The sequence below is a fragment of the Trachinotus anak genome, unplaced genomic scaffold (genome assembly GCF_046630095.1).
Source record: "Trachinotus anak isolate AG129_WGS33_773 ecotype Australia unplaced genomic scaffold, CSIRO_AGI_Tana_v1 ptg000013l, whole genome shotgun sequence".
Taxonomy (NCBI): Eukaryota; Metazoa; Chordata; class Actinopteri; order Carangiformes; family Carangidae; genus Trachinotus; species Trachinotus anak.
In genome coordinates, this window is record NW_027273864.1 from 8,553,079 (window position 1) to 8,578,156 (window position 25,078).

The window sequence follows — 25,078 nt, forward strand, 5'->3', positions numbered from 1 at the left end:
AATTGATAGGCTGTCTCCTGGTGCGTAACGGAGAGGCGGCGGTGATTAAATTCTGTTTAACATCTCGGTGGGGGTTGGCGTGGGGGGGGCTAGATTTACACCATCCGCGCGTATAGACGAGCACAGAACCAAGTATTGATATCCAGACACCATTTGTAACATGATCGACGTGTAGAAGCTAGGTGGACTATTATGTGACGGGGGGGGGGGGCATCGACTCATGCTCAGCGTCAGCGGAGCACCTGTCAGTCAAGAACCATGACAGTGCTCGGGTTATACACTCCTAATGAAGAGGAGAAAATGTTGGCTGAGTCCAGGGTGTGACCTCCAGCCTGTGTCATTATCTGGCAAACTTTGGAACAAAACTCACTAATACTGCCGGAGACCTTGTGCTCATGTACAGGCTATCTCAGTGCTGACTTAGGATAGGAAAAAAATGTGTGGCAATCCTGTGCCGGGTCAGGTGTAGTCGGGTTTAGATCCCTTTCTCTTTAGGAAGATCGGTCGTTAGTTCGTCTGTGATCTGTTGAACCTGCCGCGTTTCAAGCCTCCGAAAATTCATTCACACAAACCATTAAGAGAAGAAAGATATTTGACGAAAACAAAACGAGGCTGAATGACTTGTTAAGATGAACTCTCTGCAATCCAAGAATGGCGGCCGCGTATCCGATCTCCCCTTGGACATATAGCCACTGGGCTCCAACCGCCCCCCCCCCCCCATCGTCCCCGACACCCCAACAGTCCAGGCTACTTGTAGACTACATGACATCAGTGATGGGGGGGGGGGGGGGGGGGGGGGGTACTTGGGCGCTGGTGAACTGGGCGGGCGCTTTTGCACGTGTTCTGAATGGGGAAGACGGGCTCGCATTTCTCGTGTCCAATCGATCCCCGCTCGGGAGGAGCGACGGGAGCGCAACTATCACTCCCACATCACTACACCATCACTCTCATCAGCACCTCTCCGGCGGCTGTAACGCCTCCCTGTGACACTCTCGAGCAGGTTGATGAACTTGTGTGTGTGTGTGTGTGTGTTTGTGTGTGTAGTGTTCGCCAAAAAACATCAGCCCGGCGTCTCTTTTGGGGGGGATTACGCACTTTTGATGACTTTCTCCTCAGTCTGGTTTTGAGATGGGACGCGGTGAGATCATGGCAGATTGGACCACATCACTACTGCGTGAGCTGCGCTTTCTCAGCCGGCTCCACGGGGCTGGCTCTCCGGCGTGGCAGTAGCCGTCCTCACCCCTGCTTCGCTGCGTCTGTGCGCGGGCTCCGGGATCTGGACAGGAGGCTCAAAAGGATTGCCCCGTTTAGTGGGGAAAACAAAATCAGTGGAGTTGAAGCAGGAAGTGTCAAAGCGCTCTGTTGTCTCACCTGGATCCTTTACAATTCCCAGTGATCATGTCATCGAGTTTATAGATTTGGGTAAGGTGTTTTTTTTAAATTCAAATTCAATTAGTATAGATTCCCATTTTAATTCCCAGTCTCTGTCTATGGCGCACGGTCAATAGGCCACTGATATGAGGATGAGGTCGGGGGGGTGGGAGGGGGACTTTTTCTGTAGAGATGTGGAACATCTTTCCATGGTTAGCAGGGAGAGAAGGGGTGGCGACTGGCTGACTGACTCCCTAAATGATTGGCGAGCTGAAAGCAACTTTGATGTTCTTGGCTCAGGGCGCAGCGACCACAGTTTTTTTTTTTTTTTTTTGCTTTCTTAAAAAGAACAGCAGGATTTCCAACAAAAACCTCCCTGATCTCCAAGTGACTCCGCACACACCGGCCATGCGTGATTGCCATGCGTAAAAATGGAACACATGATGAGCCGATTCAAACGGCCGTCGGTTCCGCCGGCCGCAGGCTGAGGTGAGACTGATGCAGTGTTTCAACCACTGTGAGGCTAAATAAACGATCGGTCGGAGCCCGGCGCTGCTTAGCACCTATTGAGTGATCTGCGAGGACGATCCGCTGACCGGGCTCTTTTCTGACGGCTTTGCATGGATCGTGATTGGCGCGGAGCTCAGACGTATAGGAAAGAAATGAGGTGTCGCCGGGTTCTCCGAGCAGATTGCGCACGGAGGAAGGGAGGTGTGTTGCAGAACCTAGTGGGCACACTCTATTGGGCGCACACGCACTCACTCAGCACGCACAGACACCCCCTCCCGGTTCCTTTTCTCTCTCTCTCTCTCTCTCTCTCTCTCTCTTTCATGCGCACACACACAAACCTAGAGGGGAAAATTACTTGGTGCATGTTAATGGGCGCAGTAATGAGACCCAACCCCTATCGTGTTGTAATTGTTAGTCATCCTTGTCTCCACCCCTCCCTCTCCCATCCTCTCTCTCTCCCCCCTCTCCCTCTTCGCTTATATCTCTCGCTGTCCCGCTGCTCGACTGTGCAATTTGTACTGTATTGAGAGAGTATAATTATTCCCCCATTGTTTTCAGCGCGGCACTGGCACTCCACAGAAAGTGGTGTCATTAGTGTGACAGGGCCGACAGGAGTGGAGAGAAGGGGAGAGGAGAGCCTGGTGGAGAGGATTGGTCCAGGGACTTAATTCTCATTGACAGTCACATTAACACAGGAGCAGCACTCTTAATCCTGGGGAGATTACTCTCTCCAACCTGACCCCCTGTCACCCAGCCATCCTCCACTCATGCACACACGCACACACACACACACACACACCTACCTACCTGTATGAGGCTGGCACTGTGGTGCCTGGCTGTGTTTCTTTTCCTGTCCGCAGTGGATGGCTTCTCCTCTGTCTTTGTCACCCTTTTCCATCGCCTCACACCCACCCTCCCTTCCTCCCACAGCACTTTTCACAGATCCACACATGTACACACATACACAAAAATTCACACACTTGGCAATTACTCCACACTCCAGGCTCTCTCTCTCTCATCTGGACCCTTCCTCTTCGCCCCCTGTTCTCCTATAGCAGCTCCCAGCCATGGGACAGACGGTATCCTCAGAGGGCCATTCGGCTCTACATGTTTCAACAGCCTCCTATCTACTTATCCCTCAGAGGGCTGTTCAGGATGACTGGCTGGGAATGAGGGGGAATGGATATTGTGCATTTGTGATTGTGCATGAGGACACGTCCAAGCAGAGAGGCGATGGACGGCAGCGGGGAGAAAAGGGAGGCGAGAGAAATGAGCTGGAGAGACAGAAAAATATTTGTGAGAGATGAAGCAAGCGAAGGAGATTGCCGGTGTGTGTGAAGGAGAAATAGACAGCCTATAAGTGAAATGACCCATGTGTGTCTCTGTGTGTGAGTAATAGGAGAAACTTTGCACAATAGAATCTTGTGTATGTGCACGTACTCGTGTGTAAGGGAGAGAAGATTCGGCTCGTGTGAAAGGCGTCTTCGGTGATATGCTCGATGAATAAGCAGGGATCAACCATGTAGGACTGGTGAGGTGACAGCACCGCGACAGATTGGAGATCACCTCCACACACATACACACACACACTGGCATTAACAGATTGACTGTGATGAATGGCTACTTCCCGACTGAGAGGAGGAGGAGGAGGAGGAGGAGGAGGAGGAAAGAGAAAAGAAGAGAGGCATTCTTTCACGCCATGGGCAGAAAGATGGAGAAAGGCCTCTCATTTGTAAATGACAGTGTGCTGGTCAACTTTTCATCTTGGGCAGTTTCTGGGTGTATTGAGTCTGGGAGCGCGAATAAGGTGTCACGCAGAAGCAGCTGACGATAACGCCTCCACTCATCCTTGTGAAATCGGGTTCAGGGAGAAATCCACTCAGGGACCGATGTCTCTTCTCCAACAGGAGATCCATGGCTCTAATGGAGGAAGGAGAGATATTAGATCAATGAGTGTGTGCATGGTGTGTATCTGATTCTTGTCTCAACCACAAAACCACAATTGGACAGAGGTCATGACCCTGGGTAGGAAAGGGTAAAGTTCAGATGTTGCTGACAGGCTACAGTGTGACATGTGATACTTTGTTAACAGTGTGCTATGGCTCAGACTAGATCCACCCAATTTGAGCCCTCATGAATGAAATGGGTGCTCGGTTACTGCAAGGATTTTATTAGTATTTTGTGCTCTTATTCCCTTCTCAAATATTTTTCTGTCATTCTTTATATATCAGTGGATGTACTTAAACCCTGTCTGCCTGCCTTTTTGGTTTTTTTATAATGCCACAGTTGTATAGCATGATCTGTCAGAAGACATTTGACATAATGTAACCACGATCCCCCCTTCACTATCATTACCAGCACAGACTGGGATCAAGCATATGAGCACGGGGAAGGTCCCAGTTTACCTCCATCCCTGTACATATCAAAAAACCTGAACTAAAAACACAGTTGCTCCAAACCTTCTTTTAAAATGTCCCACAAGCGAAGGTTCCTGCACTTTGCCTTTACTTTCACACAGCCATCACTTCATGAGAGTAGGTAGCAGCTGGTCCAGGCGGAGGTGGAGGTCTCATGTTGGTCCCCCACAGCTGTGTGTGTGTGTTCTTTGTCCTCCGTTCTCCCCTCTGTCCGTCAGTCAGTCAATCAGTGACAGCGAGGCCTTGGTCTCCTGTGTAGCGCCATCACACCATCCAGGCTTTCTAATTCCATCTAACAGGTCCCGCTTTGACTGACAGCTCACACGGCCACATGGCCTCCTCCTGTCCAGTCTAGAGAAGACATTGCTCTCATGATTTGAAAGCAGTTGACAGATTGAGGGTTAGTGGATCACTGTTCTTTATGAGTCAAGTGCTTTTTAATAGTCAGCCGTGTACCGCTGAGGGATTATTTTTTCAAACATCTGTTTTTAATTTTGTGGCAATTAATTTATGTTTTACATTAGTCATTTTCAATATGGAGAGTGTTTTGAGGACGCCGTAACCCTTTTATGAAAACTGAAAATAACACCACTTCACAGGCCTCAAGGTGATTTTCTCCACAGCTCTGACTCACTTTGACCATGACAAATCTCCCTAAGTGATAGTAATGATTGTAATTGAACGGGCACAGTTCCTTCCCACCGTGCTCTATCTATCACCTTGGATGCAATCTGCTGCTTCCACTTGTGTGTGTATCTGTACTGGTGTGTGTGTCCGTCTCTGCGACAGACAGCATGCCCCTCTGGCAGCTGGCAGATGTGCTGGTAACCGTGAGCGACACTGTGAGTGTGTAGGAGTGTTAGTGTGTTTGTGGGATTATGAAAATCTCCCAACATGCTCTGCAGCGTGGGTCCGCTGTGAGGCTGCGGCGGGGAAGCGGTGCGGTGGTGGCGGAGCCTGGGGCGGTCATCACAGCAGCCCTCAAACAACACTGCACCTCATGAGGGAAGGCAGAGGGTTTAACCCTGTGGGACGCAGAGCAGGAAAGGGGGGAAACGGTGGACGGATGAGGGAGGAGAGGAAGAGATAGGGCAACAGAGGGGGAACCGGGACCCCGTGTGGGTGTTAGCTGAGCTGGATTGAACGGATGTGTGAGAGAAAGGGCTTCAACAGAGAACAGTGTGATAGTCAGGGCTGAGGGGAAATCTGTCAGAGGAGTGAGTGAGTGTGTGTAAATGTGTATGTCCGTGTGTGTGTGCGCACAGTTTATGTGTGTGTGTGTGTGTGTGTGTGCTGGAGGTGATGGCTCTGTAATGAAAACAGCAGGCAGCCAGCGGTCGAGGATCCCTCTTGGTGGCTGACTGATGTCAGTCACCAGCGGACAATAGCCTCCCTTGGGGATGACTGCTTGGTTGAGGATGAATCTTTATTGTGTGTGTGTTTACGTGTGTGTGTGTGTCTCTCTCTGTGTGCAGTCACTTCACATTTACTGTAATTTACTGGAATTCATCCAGGAGGTGGATTGAACATATTTACCCATATGTTATCCAGGATGAAACAACTCACAATTATTGCTATTAAGCAATTGCATTATCATTTATGAAACTAGAGGTGAAATATATGTTTTTGTATTAATTGCACTGTGGATTCATTCAAAAATATGCTCACTCTGTTACATTATGGGGACTCCAAGAAAACCAATACATTTATGGCTGTTTTTTGGTAGGGCCAGGGTTAGGCATACAGTGATTATAGCTGAGGATAGGGAAAGTCTACAGAGAATGAATGTAAGTCAATGTGAAGTTCCCCCAAATCATAAAAACAAGTGTTTGTGTTTGTGTGTGTGTGTGTGTGTGTGTGTGTGTGTGTGTGTGTGTGTGTGTGTGTGTGTGTGTGCTTGAGCATCTGCATCTACAAGCACAAGTACATTTGTATGAAAATGTTTTTGTGTCAGCATATTCGTTCTTGAAATCCGTGTGTGATCCTTGTGTGGAATTCCTTTGTAGGAGTGTGTGAGTGTGTGTGGCTGCTTGTGCGTGAGAGGGGTAAGAGGCCCCGCTTGTCTCAGGGGAGCAGAGTGATATGGTGTCATGCTCTGGAGACCCACAGACAAATTAATTCACTTATTGACACCGCTGACACGTCTCAGTGACTTTGTAAAATGAACAATTGATCAGGCTTCCTCTCTCTCTCTCTGTCTCTCTCTCTCTCTCTCTCTGTCTCTCTCTCTCTCTCTCTCTCTCTCTCCCTCTCCCTGCTCTCTGTCTTTGTCTCTCTCTTGCTCGTTCAGACTTTATTTCCCCGACCTCTCTTTCCCCTTCTCTCCCTCTTTCTCCGCGATTCCCCCCCTGACCGTTCAACTCCTTCATCTATAGGTTTCTTCCTTTCGCTCCTTTTCTTCCCTACTTGTAACAAGCTCTGCCTTTTCCTCTGGCTGGCCAATTGGCAGGCGTGGCACGTACGGTAATTAATATAATTACGCGCAAGCTGGTCATTAGCAGTAGAGGCGACTGATATAATCAAGATGTCGGTTTGTCTGCATATGAGTTTCTGTGTGTATGTGGATGTGCAGAGATAGCAAACCAGTGTGTGTCTGTGTGTGTGTGTGTGTGTGTGGTGTGAGAGAGAAGGAGAGGCTGTGAAAGTAGCAGTGAGTGAGCTTCTTTATCTGTGTGTCCATTGATTTAAAGCTGTTGTGCGAAAGCCTCATGAGGCCCAGAGTTGGAGTTCAGCGAGCGTTCGTCCGGTGCTTTTCTCTGGGCCCAAGGAGGAGCTACAACTATACAGAGGGCGAAACACATAGAAAATCAAAGCAGGCTCCACATCAAGGTTGTTCATTTTCCATTAATCATAATTCGGCCACAAAGCACAATGAATTGCTGCTGCTCTCAGGAGACTCACTGTCGGGGCCTCGGCCTGTTTTTGTTTGGCTCCAGGCTGTCATTCGATACAAGAGCTACAGAAGAAGGGTCCAGTCAGGGTGGGCAATGCACTGCCACTCTCTCTCTCACACACACACACACACACACTTTGTTCCTGTCTGTTTCTGTTTTTCACTTTTTGTACTGAGAGGAGCATAGATCAGTGACTGGGTTTGTAGAAACTATGTTTTATTAGTAGGTTAGGTTGTGTTGCCGAACTCCCACCCTGCTCAGATTCACCTGTCCTTGTTTTGGTCCTTCACTTCCACAGGTTGGAAAGTGAAGAAAAACTTGGTGTGCGAACTGGTGAAAAGAGGGAAGATAATGAAAGAAAAGAGAAGCACCCTGTAGACCAAAGAGATGGCTTCCCATTACTGGAAAATTGCTCTTTCTGTGACAAAATTGAAGTTACAAGATGCAAAATTTAGCATTTTTCATAAATAATTCCCAATTAATTAGTATAAGTTCTTACAAATAGTAAAGTCAGGATGCAAAAGGCAACTTTACATTTGCAGTTGTGCATGATAGTGTGAATAAAATGTGTAAATGGGTGTGCATGTGCTTGCATGCACAAGTGCTGCTATGAAATCACTGTAGTTGGAAACCTCACAGTGCAGCTCGCACAGAGGAAGGTGGATCTGTGGTGGAGGCAGAGAGCGTACTGAGTGAGCAGAGCAGTACATAAAGATTGTGATTCACCATTCTAAATCACAGTGTTTACTTTTTTTTTTTTTTATCACAAAAGCAAGCTGCAGCCAGCACGAATAAAAGAGGAGTAACAACAAGAGAAAGACATCAATATTGCGGATACCTAGTTTGTCTCGAGCAGAGAGGTGAAGAAAACCTGCCAAAAATGCGTGTGGGTGTGTACAGCCATCTAAAAGTGTCTCCTTTTCTTTCCAACTTTCCATCCATCTTCCAGTGCTGAGGGACACAGACTTTTAATGGCCTTTTATTGCTTTATTAGAGTGAGCCGGATTTACGGGCCAGGCCGTGCCTCTGTCTGTCAGTGGCTCTGAGGAGGGCTGCTCTGATCTATGTTGGCCCATGCTCGCTGTCTGGGTTTTAAACAACAAACTTGTGAAGAGGAAACCAGAGACTGGGCCGCGGTCACAGACTTGTTGGGTTAGTGATCTAATGTTTATTGGCCTGTTAGTGTCTGTGCTTGTTTTCCCCTCCATAAAACAAGTAACAGCCTACATCTGCCCCCCCCCCCCCCCCCCCCCCCCTCCCCCACCCCCCCATCCTCCTCCGCTTTAGTGGGAGTGATTGTTAACAGGCTTTAATGAGACTGTCATGCAACGTGTGAATGTGACAGGTAGCTTCAGCAAAACCATCAAACAAATACTCCTGTTCCTTCTGTGTAAGCTGTGCATGAAGACTGATCTTTGTGAAAAGAGCACAAGGCTGCAACACACAGATAGATAGATAGATAGATAGATAGATAGATAGATAGATATGCCAAGACAAAGGTTGGTAGAGAAAGCATGAGTGGATAGACAAAGAAAACACCAAGGTCTAGACACACAAAAACAGATGAATTTTGCAGCCTCTTGCAAACACACACACACACACACAAAACTCCACAAACACACATAGATTTCGTGGTCACTGGATCCTGAGACGATGGCTTGTGCAGCAAGGTGGGATTTGGACTTAAGTGCAGGCCGATCAATTGAGCTGTAATGGTACCTCAGTGCCAAGGCCATTCTCTGAACTCTGCAGTCAATACCAGAGCCAGGTAATGGCCCTGAATTCAGACTTTCACTCACAACTCTCTTTCCTCTCTTTCTACCCACTCGGACATTTCACCAAACAGAGGATCCTCCACTTAATTGCTTGTTGGTTTATTGGAGGAAACAATACAGTGGGGGAGGTGTGTCAGAACGGAGGGATAACAGTAAGCAGGTGCAATGTTTTTCTATTTCCCTCAGGTGACTTCTGAACTTGTGGCCTTATATAAGGACCTATGAGAATCCTATGGCATAAAATATGAATGTAAAATTAATGTATACCTTACAAAGGGCCACATAAGTTTGCATTACTCAGCTATAGACACTGTCATACAGGATCCATACAACATTATACCTAAATATTTGTGAATACTTGTTTAAGAGAACACATTTATGGCATGTATGTCATAAACAAAACAACCATAATGCAACCATCTACCATATGTAACATATGTGAGAAGTATTAGTAGGATGTCATATGAGAAACATTGGCATAAACAAGAACATAAATTACACTAAAACAGAGTAATTTATGCACAATGTAAACATATAGAGGGTATATCAGAGTATAACATTTCATGACTAACAAATAGTTTTTTAAATACCACAATCAGACTAGAGCTGCAGCCTATACTGTGTGTGTCTATAATGTGACTGACTCATATGCAGCATGTTCAAAGTTTCTGCTTCACCTCCTCTGCATAGTGCCACAATCAGAAGAAACATTCTGACACAGTTTCAAACGCCCTGTGTCACACACACAAGTACGCCTGGTAACGTGCTTGTGTATCAGGTGAAGAAGAAAAATTGGGATATGATTAGAACTTGGGGAGGAGAGAGAGAGAGATGGAGATGCACACACATGTACAGGAGCATGGATGCTGCAGAGAGCAACAGTCAGAGACATAACTGAGAACAAACAAGAACCGGGAAAATAGCAGGCTGATCATGAGGGGATGGAAAAACACGAGGGGCTCTGGCTTTTGAATACATACTGGTGTGATAATTTAAGTTTGTGTGCGTCTCTGTGTGCGAGAGTGTGCGTTCGTATGTGGGCACACACCCGCTCTATCTGCCCAGCGACCCAGAGGAAATGGCGAGGGGCAGCATGCTGTAATGGTTTAGAGTCGGAGGCAGACAAATATACAGAAGCAGAACATTACACACCCTAACTGAATGTTAATACTGTGCATATCGGCAGAAATCTGAAACGCTTCACACAAGATTCCACTGGGCTTTGTGCTTTTGGCCGTTTCATTTTCAATATCTTTCCGCCTAAGGGAGATGCACTTTGTTTTACACTGATATGCTTTTTGTCTGCTTGGTCTGTGTCTGGGCACAGAAAATCAGCATACACAGATATACTGGTGCGATGCTTGTGTGGTCTTCAATCTCATTGTCTCTCTGTTTTTCACACATACACACAGGAGTACAACCAAAACCCACGTGACAAAAGCAATACTGACATTTTTGCTTTATTTAGCTTTATTTCATTTCATATTTCATCTAAATTAAACCCACTTGTGTTCAGTAGAGAAATCTGTTCTCATCAGAGGGAGCAAAGGCTCCAAAACAGCATTTATTGCCTCATGGGAGACGAAAACTTTACTCTAAAAACAAACTAAAATTATTATTGGCTGCCACTTGGGGCAGGTGATCCTCTGAATCTGTTTTATCATAGAGAAAATTCCAGGACATGACACTGCCTCTGAATAAATAATATATAAAAGGCACATACTGAATGATTAACAACAAATAAATTAAACGTGCAGAAAATTTTAAATTGCGGTTTGACTTCCTATTTTTATGTAACTGTGGTCATGAAGAAGCATCACCCTCATCAGATGTCCCAGCTGGCTGAAAATAGTTAAATATCAGTAATGGAACTGGAAATGTAGTTTGCCTTAAATGAAGCACAAAGAGAAAATTTAAAAGAGTTGATCCTAATGTGGACATAAATGTGCTCAGTGAATTTTCAAGTTAATTTGATTTTGGTTTTGTTATTTCCTCACCACAGCACTGAAACCTGTGGCTTGTAAAGTAGACTGTTATAAAACTGGGGGATTGTTGTCGTCCAGCATCATATAAAATATCATAGATCTCCAGACATTAGTTGTCAAATTACTGTGACACTGACTAAAATATTAATCAAGGGGAAGTTTTGAAGTGTTCATGTGCTAGACAAAAGGTCAAGGGTCACCAATGTCATCCTTGTGAGGACGATGAATGAAACCGGACCAATAGTTGTTGAACAATCGTGCTCTGATGGACGTGTTTGATGGATAAACCAAATGACCAACATCTTCCTACTGAGGTTGCCAGTGAGGCAAAATCAATCACAACAGCACTTTAAGAAATGAGAGATAATGCATCAATATAAGAAAGACAAACCAGAGATGTTCACAAAAGCCTGGGGATGAAGACTGTTACGAACTAAACAGGTGAGACTCGGATTATCCAGTAATAATACAGTTTGGATTCTTCGCAGGAGCTCACACCTACTGAACGGGAACTTCCTGTACTGTCCTGACAAATGATATATTCTGTGTGACTGACAAACAGCAACGTGTCAGTGACATCCACATCATGCAGGAAGTGGCTCACTGCTTTATTTTTGATGTGTGGCATACATTTTTCCTGATGTGGCAGATAAGGTCACCGAGGTTGTATGTACAGGTATAATTTTGCAGATGATGTGTGTGCATTTCCACGTTGGTGATTGTGCAGGAGTGTGTGCGGGAGGAGGATGTGCTGTTTGGATGCAGGGCACACAGATATATTTGTGGCCGAGGTGGGTTTGTCTCATCGCATGTCAATGAGCCCCCATGTCACTCCTCTGTGATTACTGCAAGAAATGACACAAATCAGCCCTTCAACCCCAAGAGACGCACAGAGCGAGAGGAGGTGGAGAGGGTGATACAGAAAGAGGGATAATTTTAGAAAGAGCGGGACTTGATGTTCTCAGATAATCTTGAGCGTGTTTGCGCCCTGTTTGTTAACGTGTGTGTGTGTGTGTGTGTGTATGAGTGTCCTTTCTGCTGCCAAATCCAACAACTTCTCACAGCCGTGATGACCAGCTGAGCCCCACACACACCTCTGCTTCCTTCAACATAATGCCCTCAGGGACACTCGCGCCTTTTTTGGTTTATATGAAAATGTATGAGATTGTGTCTTCATGAGCATTAGCACAGATTGTTTTTTTTTTTTTTTTTTTTTCTACTTATTTATTACTCTGTCGTAAGGCCACAATCTGTGTATACGTGTGACACCCAGTAGAGGTGACAACACCGCTGTGACTGATGGGATGTTTTGTCCCTGAAGTCCCGATGAGACTGAGCTGCATCTGGAGACCACACATACACATACACACACACAGACACACACACACATGCACTATTGTGCTCTTTTAATGAGTGTATCAGAGAACAAAGCTGATAAAAATGCGTGCCATGGCCCAGCCTTTAAAAAGAGAATAAGAAATAGGCTACTCTGCTGCCACGCAGCATGCCTAATCACTGCACACACACACACACACACACACACAGAGCACATGCACAGCACATACTCTCACATACTGTACTGAAATGAAACACACACATGCGAACATACACATACACTGACACAAATATACACATTGCACAAAACAAATAAACACACAAAATGCTAATCTAAAATACACAAATATATAAATACCTTACAGGATGGCACTGATATTGTTTCTGCATTTGCATTCCACTTCCTCTGCAGAGGCACATATTTAAGAGGCACTCACATATTCACCCCCTACTTTATGCAGTGTGTCTGCTAACATAATATATTATGCAGTATATGTTTAAACGGTTATTTCTCAATGTCACCACTGCTCCTATGGTATTGTTGCTTTTCTTTCACTTTCTGCTCTCTCGTTATCTCACCACCTCTCTTGTCCTCCTTGTGATCCCATCTTTGTCTCCCTGGCCTGTGCCACTCCTTGGTGTTGTGTTGAAAGATAATTTGGGTTTATTGCTGCTAACAGTATCCAGTCATTCGCTCTCGCTTTCATTGCCTCTCCAGTTTCTCACGTATGTAGAACTAATGTGCGTGTCCCAAAGGCAGCCTGTATCTGACTGATTTGTCGCCTTTGCTGCCTTTGCTTTGGTTTTTTCTCCACTAGGGGGCAGTGGCACTACACCAATAGCTCAGAGGGGGTCTCAGAGTTGGTTGGAGCGGACACCTTCCTGGGGAAGCTTCTGAGCAAATCAGCAGACTGAGCTGCATATCAATGAGTCATGATGAATAATGAAGGTTCGAGGAGGGGAGAACATTTTGTTATTAATGTGAATCGGTTGTCTTTCATTTAGATTGCAGAGTTAGTCCCTTTGTAAAGAGAGGTGTGTTGACACACTCTTACAGCAGGATGGTAATTTACCCAGTGAATGTGCGAGTGTGTGTGTATGAGTGTGTGGAAGTCCACACGCATCAGACGCTGTCACTCAGCTGTAATTAGGGAGAGTGTCTCCTGCTGTCCTCTGACACTGTTTGAATTTACCCTGCAAACATTGTGCAAATGTACTGTATGTGCGTGTATGTGTGTGTGTGTGTGTGTGTGTGTGTGTGTGTGTGTGTGTGTGTGTGTGTGTGTAGAGCACCAGCTTGTGTTTATGGTTTGTTTGATCATCTGATTTTCTGCCGGTCAGTGCTCTAGCTATGAGGTTTTTCTTATGTACACCCATCGTGGAATCAATTTAAGTTTTACTGTGTTAAGTACACTGTTTAGTGTGTCCATCAGTGTATGCATGATAGCATACGAGGAAGTGTGTGTGTGTTGTTGTGCGTGTGTGTAGGAGAGAGACAGAGGGAAAGCTGTATGATGTCTAGAGTGGGGATCACATTCAGCCCGGGGGTAGGTGAACCTATTGTAAACAATGGATCTGACAGAATCTAGGCCTTCACATCTCTATCTGTGTGTGTGTGTGTGTGTGTGTGTGTAGACCTCCATACAAGGCCATTGGAGGCCACTGAGGAACCCCAGGGCAGACTGACCTCTCTGACCTAATGTCTTTCTACCTCGTCTCTCCAGTGGCTTCTTCAGTTTGAGGTGAGGAAGAGAAGCAGGAGGACGAGGAGGAAGAGGAGGAGGCTGCGGAGAGCTGAGGTGTGAGTGAATGCAGCCATGGCCTGTACACTCTGTCCATTGAGGAGCTACTCAGTGGAAGAGAAATCAAAGGGGACAGAGACGACCAACAGGTGAGATGATATTCTGCATAGATGCACATGATAGAAAAAAACATCCCAGGCTCTAACTAATGATGTTTTAATTTATTGTTTAGTCCTAAAAATGTCATAAAATAGTGAAAATGCCCACCACAAGTTCCCAGGACTAAAGCTGACATCCTCAAATGACTTCTTTTGTCCAAGCAACCCAAAGATATTGAAGTTATATGAATATAAAGCAGAGAAAATCTAAAAGTGTTCACATTTGTTTAGTGGGAACCTACTTTTTTTCTTCTTGAAAATACCTTCAGTGATTAATCCACTATCACAGTTTTTGTCCTTTAATTTTCTGCTTGATTGACTAATTGATTAATCAGCTAGTTGTTTTAGGAAAAACAACATCCAAACCACAGTGGCGCTTAAACGCTTAAGTGATCAACAGAAAATTAATCAGCAACTATTTTGATAATTGATCGTTATTTTTTCCAGCAAAACTGTTCACTTGTTTCAGCTGCTCGACTGGGAGACTTTGCTGCTCCTCTTTGCCATTTCTGATTGTTAACAGAATGTATTTCAGTCCTGTACCATTGGCTGGACAGCATAAGTAATTTAAAAACATCACTGTTGAGTCTGGGAAATTGTGATAGATCTGTCTCTCTAGTGTTTGAAATTGTATAGACAATCAATCTATTGATTCTGCAGAATAATCAAGAGTGAAAACAATGATTAGTTGCAGCCCTTAACGTCATATTACTATTTCTGGCCCAAGCCTCATGTTTCTGTCACTGTAACCGGTCATGAAATTTCTGCCAGAAGAAAAGTTTGAAAATTGGAAAAGTTAATCCTAATGTGATACTAATAGGCATGAAAGGGTGCTGGTAACATAGTGGTACAGTAGGTGATTTAGCTGTATCCACTCTGCCTACAGTACATGTATGTGTGTGGGAAGACATTCTTCCTCAGGTCCATCCTGTTCCCCAGCCTGTCATTGTTTCTTTTGACCTTTGCTGGTTCACCTCTCATATTGTTCTGCTTGTTCAAAGAGCAATATTTTTGTTTGCTGTGCTGTTCTGTAGCCTGTCCCTGTTTGTGTGTGAGGGGGGTGGGGGTTCTAACCTCTTCTCATGCCCACTTCCTCCCTCTTTGCTCTCTCTTTGCCCCTCTCTCTCCTCTGTCCCCTTCTTAGGATGAAACTGTGGGGGAGGTCAGCTTGGCCTTTGCAGGTGGCCTTCCTCGTTGCCTTGGTGATGCTCTGCGTTGACCCGGTGTCCGCTGGCAACCGTAACCATCGGGGACCGACAGGTACACCAGGTCTCGCTCTGAACCCCCCCTTCCACCGCCATGAGAGGTTAATTACACTGTCACTGCAGAGGTACAACACATGTTCCCTGAGCCTGTCGCTGACTGAGCCATCCCCATCCTGGAGGAGGGGGCTGAGTGGGAACAATTTGCTCTGTCCCTCAGTATGACAGAATGTAATCTAGACGAGACCTCGTTTTGGGCTTGGATGCAAACATACCCCTGTTTGAGTGATCGAAAACCCAACAGATACAAATGGCACTTAAGCTGTCAGGAGCTGTCAACACAAATAGATCAGTGTAGGTGTGATCTGATCTATTCAGAGTGGTTGCAGACATTCAGCAGTTCAGAGGTGGTGCTGTTCTCAAGCGGCCTGACTCTTTGTGGTTAGGGTTTGCTTTAAAATACGGTGTACGTCTCATGTAGGCCATGTAGGCTCATGACTTCTAATCCTCAGGCTCATAATTGCCAATGCCTGCATTAATATGCATAGCTCTGCACCCCCTCACCCCTAAACCAAGGCACCACTGTTCCCTAAGAAATCCATGAAAAAAGAGAACCATTGCCACAGCTGACTTAATTCGGGCCCACAAGCTAAATCTATTCTCTGTCTTTAATTTCCATAAGTCATGGAGACAGGCCTCCCCCCAACCAAAAGATGACCAATACAGTCTTATTAATAATTCATTGGGGCTGGCTACAGGGACAGTTGTGCTGAGTCACACAGGATCTTGTGCCTCGATTTGTTGGTGACAACCTCCCAAGTCACCTCTTCCTCGGACTTAATTATGACAATTTCCTTAATTATCTCTGGGTTTCTTTGCTGTCGCAGTTCGTGTTTTGCAAGGTGACCTTTACGTGCCACAGAAATGCTACCAGCACCCAGTCTGTGCAAGTGAGTGATGGTATTAGTTTTCTTTTTGACGGAGAGGAGGCAGTCTGCTTACGGCAGGGACACTACTAATTGCAGGCCCTGTGTATTGTGAAGGTCAGCATGAGTACCCGCCTCCTTCGTGTTTCACTTGTGCTGTGAAACAAGATGACTCTCTCCCAAACCGACTGGTGCTTTTTATTAGAGGGTTTACTTTAATTAGTGGAAGTTTAAGACTTGTTGGCTGTGAATGTTTGAGGCCGAAAAATAATTGGCTGCATGTTATGACTGCAAGATACGTTTTCTCCTTAAGTGCTGTTTTGTGGGCAGGTCAGTGAGGCGTCTGTTGGAGCCATGTTTCTGGTGATGTACCATTTGCTGCCACATGGTGGCTCTAGAGGTCAAAAAATGCTCCTCTAGAAATATGTTTTTTTTTCTTAGTCCCATTTACTCAGTGTCATTCTCAAAGGCAATCTGTCACTTTACAGGAACTCACCTCAAAAACAACTCTATAATGGGAATAGGTGGAATGAATGTCAACTAACCATGCATACATGATATAACTGACAGTTGTCACTTTAAATAAATATAAAGTAGCATCTGCTTTCTTTTTTTATCCTCCAGCAGTACTCTTATGGGTATAAAAGGTAGAATGAGCCACCAAATGTGTTCCTCACTCAGTCTCAGTCATCTCAGAACAAGACCACCCTGGCAGGTGTTCCAGTGGCTTAAAAAGTAGTTTATGTCGGTTTATGTAGCTTTTTTTTATCGGACCTACAGATGGCATGTACTGGATACATCTTAAATTAATCAAAAATTAAACTTCACCATCACCATTATAAGTATAAGCTTTTACATTTGTATGCAGTCCCAGTTGCCTGGCCTGAGAGGTTTTGCATCACTTTGAAGACAGTAACAGTATTCAAGAATAGAAATAAAATCAGCCAATCATTGCAGGTTGTAGGTGTCTGTTGCCTGGGATGGATCCCTGTGTCCACGTATAGCAGCTAATAGCACAAACAAAATGCACATCCAGGTTCACATCTTAACGCTGAAACGTTCAGCCTTCAAAAATGATCAGCTTATCTATTCATTACTCTTACTGCCGTTTTCAGAGTCGGTCCTTTCACAAATAGAACAATGGTGTGAAGAAAATTATGAAACCTAATGCAAAATATTTACATTAACACACCTGTCAGGTCTTTATTGCTTCATTTAGCCCTGTGCTGTATTTCATAACAATTACAAGGAACAATTCATAAGCAGTTCACACAAAGTATTGCAGCTTTCAAGGTAATGCAACACAAATGATACCTTTTGTGCTGTTTCTTATTGAAACATCATACGTACCTGCAGGTAAAACCACTGACTGTGTCCGTACAGGTGTGATCCTGAGCAGGTTCTGCTTGTATTTTGAGAAATTCTCATATTCACTTCCTCTTTTTCTTTTTTTTTTTAATTTCAGAAATGAAATTATCTGAGACTAACAGTTCAGTCACTAGCTTGCAGAACTGATACCAGTAGTGGGTATGGCAGCAGTCCACAGCTTGTTACAGCATGATTAGAAAACCAAACATTATTTTTGGCTTCTTGGACATATTGTTAATCCCTGGTTCAACATGTTAACTGTTAATCACAAAAGATATCTTACATTCAGAAAGATATATTTGTTCATGAATTCACAGTGTTCGTGGGATACCCTGTGTTCACCTTGGCTAATGTGAGGATCTGCCTCTCTAGCTATTTCTGCTTGTAGAAGTCTACTGTCAAGGCTTTTGCCATATTCATATTTTAAATATGTAAACAATCTTACACTACATTTGCATGTGTATATACTGTATGTGTGTCCCTGCACATGTTTAAACAGGCATACCCAACTCCAGTCAGTGTTATCTAAGGCTGCTTAGAAGATGCCTCCTTTAAAAAAAACAGCCCTGGCAAGGTCTCAGCAAGCAGGTTTTATTGGGAATAGATTTGTTGCACCTGAGCACTCAGCCGTACCAACAACCTGTTATGATGATTAGCATAAACCTGGGTGAGGCCTGATGTGGGCCTGTTAAACACTGATAATGTCAGGAGGATTGATGGGCTGTGCTGGACCAGGGTAAAAAGGACATTGAGCAAGTGAGGAGAGTGGAGGAGAGGAAGGAAGGGTGACGAGTGATCTAAAGGCTTAAAGCGGAGAAAGGGTCAGAATTTAGGATAAGTGTAGTATGTGAATATGTTTCTTTATACCAGAGAGGATTTGGGATTGTGTTTGACATCACTGCATCATCATCATCACTGCAATCGTACTGCCTTGAAACTTACCAGTGGGTTCCTACAGAGACGCACAGTATGTCCCCTCTGCATTGACTTTGCCGCCTCCGACAGATTTGCTAGATATCTGGCCTTTCAAAGCGGTGGACAAGCCTGTCAGATATTGACAGGGGAAAGACACAGCCTTTTGATAAATTGCACAGTGTTCCTGCTTGCCTGTGTCTGTCAGAATACATCAATCGCCCGGCTAACCCATCAGTTCAAGGTAGCTTGGTTTGTTGGCTGCCCAGCTACTGTTGCCATCCCACCACCACCCCACCTCCCTTTTGCCTGCTGCGGGAATAGAAGCATTTAGCCATGCTTGAGAAGTCTTTTCATCTCAGCGTGTGCTGGGCTCTATTACACTGAGACGGCCATAACAGAATGGTTTAAAGGCAACATTGAGACATTAGATACACTGTTATTATGTGTATATAGCTGGAGGGTGACTGCTCAACACATGAATTCTAAGCAGATGAGGTGAGAGGCTGCAGCACTCTGAGCAGGGGCTGGTGGAGGGGAGACAAAACAGGCAGTGGAGCTGCAGTATTTCAGACTGCTCTCCAGACTACTTTTCTGCACTTGCTCTGGTTTTGGTTTAATTTAGTTCAGACTTCTTGGGTCTGTACAGTTTTGATTTAGAGTTGGTTTTGGTCACAGCTAGTGTAGATTTTGACCTTACTTAATGCTTTTTACTGCTGGAACAGTTTACATCTTCTTAAAATTCACTTCTCAGTAGCTCTCATTTTGACAAATTCCAGTGTAGTTCAGTACAGTTGCACCAACCATGTAACATTTATGAACTGTTTGTTCTACACACACACACAGCTATTTTTGGCTGCTGTTTCAAAACTGAGATATTGTTGAAATATGTCAATTATTCATCAATAATACTTTCATTATATCATGATGGAGAACTTTTTTTGCACTAAAGACACAAAATGGCTTTACAGCTCTTGTTTCTGAGCAACATGCGTGGGTGATTGTGTGTCGATTTCTCCCACATTAAATAGATTTTGGCTGTAAACTCTATATGACTCTCTAACCTCTGTTCATTGATTAAATACTTTGGATGCTCAAGGGTATAAATCATCGATACCCCTTCAAAGACGCATATTTTTGCTTAGAAACAGGCCCACACTTACAAGCTGACAAATATATCAGTACACACTCTCTTGCACGTACTGACTTATCCTCCTGCTTTTATGATTCTTCAGAAATGAGTTGAATATTTTGACCTTTTCCAGCACATTATCACTGGTGTCGCATGACAGACCTGCCAGCTGCCCATAGTTAAAGCGAAAAAAGAAAAAAAAAGATAAAACAATGGTTGTCAGGATGCCAGTGATATAGAACGATAATGCTACAGTTTTATTCTTTATTCACATTTCTGTGACACCACGCCTTACCACCGGCCTGAGGACAGTTTTTCACTGTCAACTTGTTTGATTCAGAAGCTGAGAGTTAAAATCCCAAACGAAACAGACTTTCACGTATTCTCAAATTATATTATAATATTATGTTTGACTCTTTGTAAACACTGATATTAAAGCAGACAAGATTTTGAGATATGTTGTGATTTATCATTGGAGAGGAGCTTATTTATGCAGGTCCAAAAGATGCACATTTCCTTTAGCGTGCACGCTCAGTTTCTGGTTAGTGACGTCTACAGCCACAGTTGGAAAGGCAGCTACCATCACACACAGAAAAATCGTAAAAATAACTTTAATTTTTTTTTGGCAGCCTTTTCATCTGCAGGATATGATTTGCTCTTAACTTTTCAGGGTGATATCAATTCCCACACCGTTGTCACATTTTATTCATCATTTTATTCCATTTACTGATAGTTACACGGCAACAAACCATCATCATTGAGTTTCTGCATCCAGTTTGTTGTGCTGCTCCCCTGGTGAAGGCTGCACCAGCAACACATCTTCCACTGCTCACACACACCTTCAAAAGCTTTGCAGTTTTAAAATACAAACAGCCTCGGCCCAGCTCTGATGTCGGCAATAAACAGTGGAGACCTGTGAACCTTCTGACCTCATTATGCCAGCGAGAGGCGAGTTGCTCTTTGTTCTTTCCTCTGCCTGTGACACCCCTTCTCCTCCTCCTGTATGACTCTCTCCCTGTCTCACTTTCCCACTAACAAGCTGCCTGTTTTCTGTGATGGGGGCCGGCCGATTGACCAGTTTTACTCAGTCACCACTCTACACAGTGGAATTAATTTTCAGTAATGATACTGAGGGCATGAGTCTGATAAAAAGAGCAATTTGATTGTATTAGAGCTGGATTTTTTTTTTTCCCATCAGTGCTTAAAATGTGATTATTACAGTTATGCTTATGGCTATACTGATATATCTTCTCCCTTTGAGTTCTGTTCTATTTTACTCTATTCTAGATTTCTATCAGTAGATAAAGGCTATATGTGTGTGTGTGCATGTGTGTGGGGTAATCTGGCAGCTGCTCCAGCCTCAGGAGAGCCTGAGACAGAGGAGTGAGGGAAATGAAAGTGGAGGGATGATAGCGGAGGGGCGCCCTCAGAAAGCCAGGGATCATTGATGGGGCTCTCTAGAGAAGAGAACAAACAAACTTTAAATCAGAAAGGATGAGAGGGGCCATGGCCTGCAGAAATGGAACCTTCTGCAGAGTGTGTGTGTGTGCTATGTTTGTGTGTTTGCGGCTGAGTGTGTGCGTCTGTGTGCGCGCACTTTTGTGTCTGACTGCAAAGCTCATTCAGCTGAGCATGAAAAGTTTTGGAGTCTAGGTAAAGTCACGTACATAAATGAAATCTGGGCTTATGGTACAGTATAACCAAGGTTTTTGCAGGGCTGTAAAGAGGCTTATAGGTAGTAATGTCGCCAGCAGGGTTTGCTGTGCTCGGGAAACGGTGCCAGAGACTCTCAGGAGTGCACAACAAGCTTTGAGAGTGAAGATAAGGCAGCGGGAATCCTTTCAGAAGCCATAAGCAAAGATTAGATTTGCTAAACATTTTACCCAACATTTGTGGTTGGTGTGTTTTCCTTTAGGTAGCCTCCTAAGAGATTCATGGATCAATGTGCTTGAGTGAATGTGACATTAGCATAGACACTATGAAGTACACATTTAATATACAATATAAGCCTATTCACACATTCTCCTTGTAGCATCCTCATGAACAAGTTGTCAAAATGTCAACTGCTACATACGTGAATGTCCCAGTGAGTTCTTTTTATCAGTGTGAATGTTTATCTTATAGCTTGTGGATGCTGCTGATTTGTTTATCAAAAGACATTTCCCCTAGGAGGGGGGTAATCAAGGGAGAGATTTGAAACAATTTGCCTGAACAGAAATAATTATGATTAAAAGCGTGTTGTTTCAGTGACATCACACACGCAAATAAAGACGCACTGTGTCACTGGGCAGAAAGCTTTGGGTTAAAATTTACTTCAAGTTAAACATGCCCCCTCAGTCCCGTTGCTGTCAGGAGACTGTTATAATTAACCAGAGCGAGGTCCCCAGGGAAGTGTGGAGACAATCATTGAGATTAGACGCTGTGTTTGTTGGCGGTGTCATGTCAGGTGAAAAGCAATTATCCTAACATAAGATTTGACTTTCAAGAACACACACACAAATGCAGAAACCAACATACTGTACATCAGTGCCGGGGAGCTACTTTGACAGCATAGCTTTGCGAGCTACAAATTACTTTACACTGTAAGAAGTTGAACTACAGCAAAGCTACCCAAGGGAGAAATCTAGTTAACTAAAGCTACTTACATAAAGTAGGTCAAACTACTTTGTAAAAAAATATACATGTGAAATGAAATGATAATAAATATAATAAAAAGTCACATGATGGCAAAAAGCCACTCAGTTTTTTGCAAAAAGTACTTCCTTATTCACAGGTCGTACATTGCCTGGACATGCCCTCGCAGCGGTCAGGATGAAAGAAAAACGAGGTGGGGCTGGTGAAAGGGGGTTCGATTACAGTACAGAAGCAATGGCACAAGATACAGTCACACAGTCACAAGATAATGTCACACAAACAGTTATTATCTTTTGAATTTTTATTGAACTTAGCAATTAAACATTCACAGTGCTGGTGGAAAAAATAGGAGCTGGTCAAACCTCCTTTGGCATCAACAACCTCAAACCAGCTCTTCCAGTAGCTGCTGATCAGACCTGCACAATGTTCAGGAGGAACTTGGAGCATTCTTCCTACAGACCTGCTTCAGCTCAGACATATTCTCAGGAGGTCTGGTGCCAACGGCTCTGAGGTCATTCCACAGCTTCTCTGCTGGGTTAAGGTCTGGACTCTGACTGGGCCACTTCAAATTGCTGGATTGTCTTTGGCTGAATTCATTCTGTGGTAGATTTACTTCAGTGTTTAGGGTCATTGTCCTGCTGCATCATCCAACTTCTACTGAGTTTCAGCAGCTGAACAGCCACCCTGACATTATCCTGTGAGACACCCTGATAAACTTGGGTTGAGCTGTTCAGGCCCAGAGGCAGCAAAGCCCGAAATCATGATGCTGTCTCCAGCCTGCTTCACCTTTAGGATGTTTTCATGTTGGTATGCATTTTCTTTTTATACCACACTGCTGCATGTTCTTCCCAAACAATTCAACCTTAGTTTCATCAGTCCACAAAATGATTTCCCACTAGTGTTGTGGAGTGTCAAGATGCTCTATGAGAAACATCGGTGGCTCAGTGGTGTTGTTTTTCTTTTTTTTTTGTTTTGTTTGGAGAGCAGCAGCTTCTTCCATAATGTTCTGTAATGTACAATATTGCTCCTTGCAGCCATGCGTGATCTTTAGCTGTTACTCCGAGGATGCTTGTTACGTTAATGATCACTCTGTGTTGTGCTTTTGGAGTCATCGCAGCTTGGCGCTCACTTCTAGGGAGAACAGCCACAGAACTAAATCATCTCCATTTACAGACAGTTTGTCTGACTGTGGACTGATGAATATTTAAACTCTTTGAAATCACTTTGTAACTCTTTCAGCTTTATGCAAATCAACAACTTCTGAGGTCTCTCTTTTGCATGATTCACATCAGCAGATGCTTCTTGTGAGTAGCAAACTCAAAATGTATTTCTTATAAGTCACAATAACTGTAACCCACATCCCCAATCTAGTTTCACTGGTTGGACTCCAGGTTTGAAAACTGCTGACTCCAATTAGCTTTTGTTAATGCCGTTAGCGAAGGGGGTTCACATACTTTTAATAATGATGGGCTCTGGCCTGAAGCCATAATGCTTTAAGTGTATTCTATTAGTGGGTTGCTCCACCACAGGACTCCCTCATAAAATGTGCATGCCTGTTCTTTGCTTGGATCAAGTGGCTTTTTTTGTCTGAAAAGAGTCCAAAGAAATGATTATTTTTTCAACATGTCTTGCTCCCATTTCTTCTCATGCACACAATGACAACAACAGAGCTGCCTCTGTGACGATGTTAATGAGGGCGGGTGGGATGAGAATAAAACCAGAGTGTCACTAAAGAGTGGTTATTTATGAATCCAAGGCTATGAGACCAGAATAAATTGAGGAGTTTATGCAAAAGTAAATAATTCAGCAGATTTGTTTAATTTTCAGAGAAGTGGCTTTTGTGTATATTTGATTGTTTTTTGGGTTTTTTGCATCACAAATTTATTTGAATTTAAATGACAATTTTTGCAACAACAAACCATCAAAATACCAATAAGCCACCTTTTACAGTCTATGAATTTCTAATATATAATCCCTTTCTCTCTTTCTCTGTCTCAGTCTCGTACCAGGTGAAGCAGGGGACATGTGAGGTGGTGGCCATCCATCGCTGCTGTAATAAGAATAAGATTGAGGAGCGCTCTCAAACCGTCAAGTGTTCCTGTTTCCCGGGGCAGGTTGCTGGCACCACCAGAGCCAGACCTTCATGTGTGGAAGGTAAAAACCTGCGTGTCTCTCTGTGTCTGTGGATGTGTATATGTGGATGTGTATATTCATATATATCCCTGTGCAGTATTTGCAGCCCCATAATCCACAACCAGCCATCATTTCTTAAATGGAATGGGAGCCACTTCTGTCACTTTCAGTAGAAATATCAATTTGTATTTCTGTGAAGGAAAGATGCTAGTTTGAAGGAGAACTTTCCACTGCATGACAATCATGTCAGTAGAGCTGCTCATTGACCATCACTCTACCTGGTCATTAAATTCACCCTGAAGTAGCTCTAAAGATTCCACTGGCTGAAAACAGACTGTATATCCTGTCTGGACCCATTCAACACTTACAATCAGGAAAATATTCAAACCTTAAAATGTTGTGTTTTCATGGCTGCATCACTCAATCATAGAGAAATATTCAAGATGTCTTGTGCATTATTTTGTACACTTTCCCTCACAACTCTGCAGCACAGCCTCTTCAATTCTGCTGGACCTGTTTGGTATCTCTTGGAAACCTTAGGAACACGACTAGAGTTTAAAATGAGGTTGTGCACATTTGGGCAG

General features: G+C 44.1%; 1 protein-coding gene across 2 annotated transcripts in view; it reads left to right on the top strand.

The window, feature by feature from the left end:
• tafa4b (TAFA chemokine like family member 4b) overlaps window positions 1-25,078 on the top strand; it is a 39,674-nt gene that overhangs the window by 1,752 nt on the left and 12,844 nt on the right. The window contains exons 1-4 of one of the 2 annotated variants that reach the window (XM_071494626.1): window positions 933-1,422; window positions 14,012-14,178; window positions 15,332-15,447; window positions 24,360-24,515. In XM_071494626.1, coding sequence (XP_071350727.1) covers window positions 14,105-14,178; window positions 15,332-15,447; window positions 24,360-24,515 — 346 coding nt within the window. In that variant the 5' untranslated portion in view covers window positions 933-1,422; window positions 14,012-14,104. Of the gene's footprint in view, window positions 1-932; window positions 1,423-14,011; window positions 14,179-15,331; window positions 15,448-24,359; window positions 24,516-25,078 lie in introns of those variants that run through there. The other variant, XM_071494627.1, reaches the window with a different exon arrangement.